Raw genomic sequence first — 6901 nt, forward strand, 5'->3', positions numbered from 1 at the left:
AACGACCATGTATAGTAAGGCGTTTTTCGACGAAAAAAACGACCATGTATAGTAAGACGTTTTTCGACGAAAAAAACGACCATGTATAGTGAGGCGTTTTTAGCCGAAAAAACGACCATGTTTAGTAAGGCGTTTTTAGCCGAAAAAAACGACCATGTATAGTAAGGCGTTTTAACCCGAAAAAAACAACCATGTATAGTAAGGCGTTTTTAGCCGAAAATAACGACCATGTATAGTAAGGCGTTTTTAGCCGAAAATAACGACCATGTATAGTAAGGCGTTTTTAGCCGAAAATAACGACCATGTATCGTAAGGCGTTTTAACCCGAAACAAACGACCATGTATAGTAAGGCGTTTTTAGCCGAAAATAACGACCATGTATAGTAAGGCGTTTTTAGCCGAAAAAAAACGACCATGTATAGTAAGGCGTTTTTAGCCGAAAAAAACTACCACGTATCGTAAGGATGTTTTTTGTGTCTGATACTTAGGTTCTGTATATTTAATAGGAGAAAACCTTTATGGTTCATACATTTGCATTTAGTCTTCAACAACTGTCTGCTATTATACGTAGTGGCTTACAATAATATTCAATCTAGCTTGTCTGAGTTTTGGTAAACACTACTGCAGGCTATTTTAATGTTGGCCCTGACGCTGGCACCTGGGGAGTTAGGTATTATTTTTTTTCTGGGTGGAACTTGGTGAACAAAAACAAAAAAATGTAATTAGGAAGATGAGCAACCTTGAAGCAAGTAGGCTTGGCACAACAACCCAAGAAGCAGGTGCACATTTCCGTCCGGACCAGTTCAAGCCGCATACTCGAAACCAGACGGATGACATTGCAAGCGTGGCGATATTATCCACGAAAGTGAAACGCGCCACTCGAGGCTCCGCTCCATTCGAGGACACGCACGAGGCGAGGCTGCACCATGAAGGCCAAACTGGAGATCGTGGCCATGGCCTTGGGCTTCCTGGGTTTGTTCGGCGTGGTGGCGGCCACGGCCATGCCCATGTGGCGGGTGTCGGCGTTCATCGGCGCCAACCTCATTGTGATGGAGGTGCTGTGGGAGGGCCTCTGGATGAACTGCTACAACCAGGCGGAAATCAAGATGCAGTGCAAAGTGTACGACTCGCTGCTCATCCTGTCGCCCGAGCTGCAGGCCGCGCGGGGGCTGATGGTGGTCTCCATCGTGGTGGTGGTGATCGCCCTGTTCGTGGCCGGCTTCTCCATGCCGAGGAGCACCTGCTGCCAGGACAACATCAGGGCCAAGAACATCACGACAGCCTTTGCCGGTTGCTTGTTCCTGCTGGCCTGCCTGCTCACGCTGGTGCCCGTGTGCTGGGTGGCGCACACCGTCATCCGCAACTTCTACAACCCGGTGGTGGTGGACTCGCGCAAACGAGAGCTGGGGGCGTCGCTCTTCGTGGGCTGGGCCACCTGCGCCGTCTTGCTGGCCACCGGCTGCGTCCTGCTGCTCAGCTTCGCCAGGCGGCGGTCCAAGGAGAACGCGCTCAACACGGATTCCTACCTGGTGGCCGCCCAGGGCGTCGGCAGCGTGCGCAGCAGCAGGGCGCCGTCCAGTTTTCACAAGTATCAGGAATACGTGTGACGTTGTGCTGGAAGCGGGGCCTTTCTCCTGGGATGATGTCATTCTATGTGAATCCCACGCAAGAACTGACACGGTCCTGCCTTGAGACAAGAGTGACTTGCGGGCAAAAAAATTTGAGATGAGAGCGATGTATGGTGGCAGGGAACTCAAATCACTTAACAGCAAACAGCAATTTGGCAGCAAGGTTAAATAAAAAGAAAGCAGTTTATGGACAATTCCAGTTGAAGTTAATTGTCAAACTAAACAGAAAAAAAAAATTACAGGTTGCATATTTAAAACACGCAGGAGTCCAATTAGCCACATGCTAGCAAACAATGCCAAACAAACAAAGGAAACAAATAGCACCAGTGTCACGGTGTTGCAACCCTCGCAGCGAAGGATTTTGGACACAAATGGTGGAGCAAACTATGTAGACAGACAATGTAACAATATTCATTTGTAGTCACCTTCCTAAAACAAAAACCCAAGTCATTTTAATAAATCTCAATACAGGAAAAAGTGAAAAAAAAAATACTGATTCTATTTATCAATACTGTATTTTAATTTCTGTGTCACTAAATATGTCATGGGCAGTATCATGAGATGTGCATAAAATTAGTTGTACCGTATTTGTGTCTTATACTGCCCTCAGACGGCCAAGGAGAGCACACCAAACACAATGTCCACTGATTTTAAGCAAACAAAAAAAAAAGTGGTAACAGAATTGCATTTTTTTTAACATAACATTTAGTGATGTCTTCACTGTCTATTTTTACAAGGTCCAAAAATAGGGTGCGTTCATCGGAGTGGCTTAGCTGCATTTCCATTTATTTCAATGAAGAAAGATGATTGTTTTGAGTTACAAACATGGCCATGAAACAAATTGTACTCTTATCTCAAGGCACCACGGCGCCGTCCCGCATGTGGGCATCAACTCTGATGGCACGAGACAACCAAAACGTCCTTTGTGTCCTGAATTGTGTCCACACTCATGTGAATAAATGTTGTCAAGTGAAAATAAAATTGCTGTTTTTAATGATTCCATTTTGTCGTTGTTGTTTTACACTTTATAAATAAAGTGAGTGTCAAAACAGAGATTTGTCTCGCAGTCAAGAGATTCTGAGTTTGAATCAAAGTGGAGTTTGCAAAGTCTCGAAAACTCTCCATGGATGTGAATGTGAACAGTTGTTTGTCTCCATCATGCTCTGCGATTGGCGACCATTCCAAGGTCGGCTCCGCCTTTTGCCCTCAGCCGGCGAACCCAATGTTCCACTCAACCCAATCGTAAACGTTGCCAAATGACGCCAAGCTGCTCACTCACGACTCCGGTGCATATCAGAAGGCAAATTGGGAATGTGGCAACCCGCCTGCAACTCAAGAAGCACCAAAACTTGAGCCTGCTTTTCAGCACCTTTTCAGCAGCTCAACTTTTACACAGAAAATCATTTCGTTTTCTGCGCTTTCAATTGAAGTAGCGTGCAAGACGTCACTCGATTGTGTTTTCAGCTCATATCTTTAGCATCGAACTTAAAAGATGTGGAGGTATGCGTTCTCTTTTGCCCTGTACTTAAAGCATGATAAAATCTTTTTTTTTTCATTTCTCAGGTTATGTTTTTCCCGTTCAAGGCATAGTTAAAAACACGTGAACAGTTTCATTGAAACTTGGTCGCATGCCACGACGTTGTGGCAAGGATCCAAGCAGAGGCGCTCGCGGAAAGAGTTTATTTTGTATTTTGTTTCATTTCTAAGTCCTGTTCTTCTGACCAGACTGATTTGGCGGGAGGGTGCGTCATATGCTTCAAGCACGATGGTCCTTAAAAAGCTTCAGAAGTGACAAGATTTTATTACCGGACATTGATGGGTATTTTTTTTTTCTTTTTTTAAAAGATACCTTAATTTTCATGAGAGACAATGTCGTTTGAAGCTTTTTAAGGACCATCATGCTTTTATTACCGGACATTGATGGGTATTTTTTTTCTTTTTTTTAAAGATACCTTAATTTTCATGAGAGACAATGTCGTTTCAATTCCTTATAATCATCCTTTTGAAAGTTTTTGCAGCGCATCGAGCGAAGGTTCTGATTTGGTCACATGATCATTTAACTTTCCATCGAGCAAGTGCCGGTCGAGTTGGATCGAAAAAGGAAAAAGCTGACGTTGCGCCGGAAGTCAAACGGCCAATGAAGTTTCATGTTTTTGTCGCGTCGGTTTTGATTGGGCTCTCGAAGCGCTCGGGGCGGACGACGGTCGGGGCGGCTCAACCTGCTCGACGACCTCGCGCCGTCGTTCGAATTTTTGTGTCTGTATAACCACCTCGGCCGGTCGGGCTCCTCAGACTCCTCTCCGCCAGTCGCGAGAGCGCCGCCAGTGTGCTCAACCAATGGCCTCCTACACGGCCTACAGCGGCTACACCAAGCCGGCGGTGTCCTACGCCGCCTCGTACTACGACGAGAAGCGGCCTTACTCGGCGCCCTACACGGCGCCCTACACGGCGCGCTACACCGACTACACCGACAACAAGGACTCGCTGTACGAGGAGAAGAAGAAAATCGAGAAGAGGAAGCGCAAGTACGCCTATTGCTGCGAGGTGGTGGCCCTGGTCATCGGCTTCATCGGACTCATCGGCGTGGCGGCGACGACGGGCCTGCCCATGTGGAGGGTGACGGCCTTCATCGAGGAGAACATCATCGTGATGGAGACGCGCTGGGAGGGCTTGTGGATGAACTGCTACCGGCAGGCCAACATCCGCATGCAGTGCAAGGTGTACGACTCGCTGCTCTTCCTGCCGCCCGACCTGCAGGCGGCCCGCGGCCTGATGTGCGCCTCGGTGGCCGTCACCTCCTTCGCCCTCATCGTCTCGGCCGTGGGCATGAAGTGCACCAAGGTGGTGGACCACCGCGCTCGCACCAAGCACATCGTCCTGGTGACCGGCGGCGCGCTCTTCCTGCTGGCCTGCATCACCACGCTCATCCCCGTGTCCTGGACGGGCCACCGGATCATCCAGGAATTCTACAACCCGCTGCTGATCGACGCCCAGCGGCGGGAGCTGGGCGAGGCGCTCTACATCGGTTGGGTGACTTCGGCCTTGCTGTTCGCCGCCGGGGTGATCCTGCTGTCTCGCCACGCCCCCCGCATGCAGGAGCCCGAACAGAGGGTCATATACAACCCCGCCTCGTACGTCTACGGATCCGCGTACGGGCCGCAGAGCAACTACCAGCCCGCGTACACCTACCAGCCCGCCTACTCCGCACCGCCGCCGGGGTCTCTCGCCTACACTCCGGTGCAGTAGGCCGAGACGGCTGCGCAGAGACCATCTTGCTTACGCTTGCTAAAATAAGTGACGTTTTTTTCTAAACTGACCTGGAAAAGGCTGAAGACAAAAAAAAAAAAAAGTATTCCAGTGAGTGTGTGTGTGTGATTTTTTGTGGAACGGATTGATTTGATTCATGTCTTATGCGCATCACGATGACGATGTTTTTGACGATGATTGTCGATTTGCCCTTTGCGGCCTCTATTGAAATGTTCTTTGAGAAAATGATGCCCTAAGAGAAAATGCATTTTTTTTTGTTTTTTTTTTTACACCGTTGAGGTTTTATGAACTGTACATAGTTGATTTTTATTTCGAGGGCCCTCTCCGGTGCTCAATAAATAGAGACGGTTGAGGAAGAAAAAAAAAAAAAAAAAAAGGGCCTTTGTTGATTTTGTTTTCCGGGATCGTGTTTGACTCAGCGGTGAGCCGAGGCGTTGTTATGTCTTTTGTCGACATCAACGATGCAGCTCGACTGGTCCGACAAGAACATTGTCACAGGTCCACCCACCAGACAAAACAGACACCGGATGTCTGAGCTGCCGCAGCAGGAGACAATTACCCGTTTGACATTTCACTAAAGCACAAACAGAAAGTGCAACCCACGTGCCAAGAACCTCACAAGATGAGATGAAATCAAACACAACTTCAGGCGAAGCGAGGATGCGACTGATTCTGAGCCATATCGGACCAAACATTGCCGCAGTTGAGGTCAAAGGCCAAATCTGCAATGCAACACGGATGTGAAGCGGCTCAGTCAAGCGCAGGGGCACATTCAGATCAACAACCAGTCACACTCAAATTTGAACCAATGGTCAATTTCAAGTGAAGCTAATAAGCAGTTTTGGGGGTGTGGGGGACTTTCGGCTGTCAGGCAGATGTTCGAGCCACGATAGCACCCCGATTATTCGTTCAGCGATGGCAACGTTTCGCAGGCATTTTCCATAAGTTGCCGACTCCGTCGAACACAGGTGTGAAGCGGTTCTTGGAAACATACGAGTTGATCCGTCCATTTTGGTGGCCTCAGTTTGGTTGTGGGTGAGCTGGAGTATTTCTCTGCTGATGTCGGGTGAGAGGCCTGCTGCACCCCTGGACTGAACGCCAGCCAATCGGCGTCACGTACACAAACAAACATTGACAATAGCAACTATGCTAATTTAGCGTCTTCATCCGTCCATCCACTATCTGATCGGCGTCTCTTCATCGGGGTCGCGGGCGCGCTGGAGACTAGCCGAGCTGTCATCGGGCAATAGGCGAGGTACACCCTGAACCGGTTGTCTTCAATGAGACAGTGACGGTACTCGAACAAAGTGCTGCAAATGACAAGGAACCAAAGTAACAAACAAAACTAGGACAGGAGCACACAGACACTCACGATCCCAATGATCCAACAAAGACCGACAGACCGCAGGGACAAACACAACTTCAGGCGAAGCGAGGATGCCACTGATTCTGAGCCATATCGGACCAAACATTGCTGCAGTTGAGGTCAAAGGCCAAATCTGCAATGCAACACGAGACAACGAGAAACACCCGGACAAGACGCAAAGGGCTGAGGGAGCCGATTGGTTCAGCAAGAGGGACACGCATGACGAGAACAGGTCGAGACAAAAAGGGCACCAAACCAAACGTAACCCAAAAAAACATAACACAAAGTGGATTTGAACCCAGAACCGCTCGACCGTGAGTTCACCGATAGCGCCGAGGAAATGAACACCCCGTCTGTAATAGACTTCCTGGTCAGAGCAGGTGTCAAGATGTAAACCGAGAAGTTTGAGCAAACAAGGTGGAGGCTTACAACGGCTCCTGTTCGCTGCACAAAGACACAATTGGCCTAAGGGGAGTCGGTCTCCTAGCAACCGGTCTCAATCCACACCCCTCCCTGTCCCGTACGCAGAGCAGGTGAACTCCTCCCGTCTCCACCGGGATTGCGGCCACATCCCCGGCGGGACGAGCTCCGTTCCTGTCGCAGTCGCTGCCGCAGGCGCGTGGGGGGCCGGGCCAGGAGG

The 6901-nt window shown here is 49.2% G+C and overlaps 3 protein-coding genes across 3 annotated transcripts in view; all 3 read left to right on the forward strand.

The window, feature by feature from the left end:
- The first annotated feature begins 563 nt into the window (after window positions 1-563).
- Window positions 564-1946, forward strand: LOC109530765 (claudin-3-like). Its single transcript, XM_019894644.1, has one exon. It carries the CDS (start codon window positions 927-929, stop codon window positions 1605-1607), a length of 681 nt encoding a protein of 226 aa, XP_019750203.1. The 5' UTR covers window positions 564-926; the 3' UTR covers window positions 1608-1946.
- Window positions 1947-3866: 1920 nt separating this feature from the next.
- On the forward strand, window positions 3867-5673 carry LOC109530791 (claudin-8-like). The gene is made up of 2 exons (XM_019894686.1): window positions 3867-4886; window positions 4924-5673. Exon 1 carries the CDS (start codon window positions 3966-3968, stop codon window positions 4872-4874), a length of 909 nt encoding a protein of 302 aa, XP_019750245.1. The 5' UTR covers window positions 3867-3965; the 3' UTR covers window positions 4875-4886; window positions 4924-5673.
- A 659-nt stretch (window positions 5674-6332) lies between these two features.
- LOC109530770 (uncharacterized) overlaps window positions 6333-6901 on the forward strand; it is a 1887-nt gene continuing 1318 nt past the window's right edge. Inside the window, exons 1-2 of the mRNA XM_019894646.1 lie at window positions 6333-6522; window positions 6790-6876. Of these exons, the coding sequence (XP_019750205.1) occupies window positions 6333-6522; window positions 6790-6876 (277 nt within the window). The remainder of the gene's footprint in view (window positions 6523-6789; window positions 6877-6901) is intronic.

The sequence above is a fragment of the Hippocampus comes genome, unplaced genomic scaffold (genome assembly GCF_001891065.2).
Source record: "Hippocampus comes isolate QL1 unplaced genomic scaffold, H_comes_QL1_v1.1 scaffold89, whole genome shotgun sequence".
Classification (NCBI taxonomy): domain Eukaryota; kingdom Metazoa; phylum Chordata; class Actinopteri; order Syngnathiformes; family Syngnathidae; genus Hippocampus; species Hippocampus comes.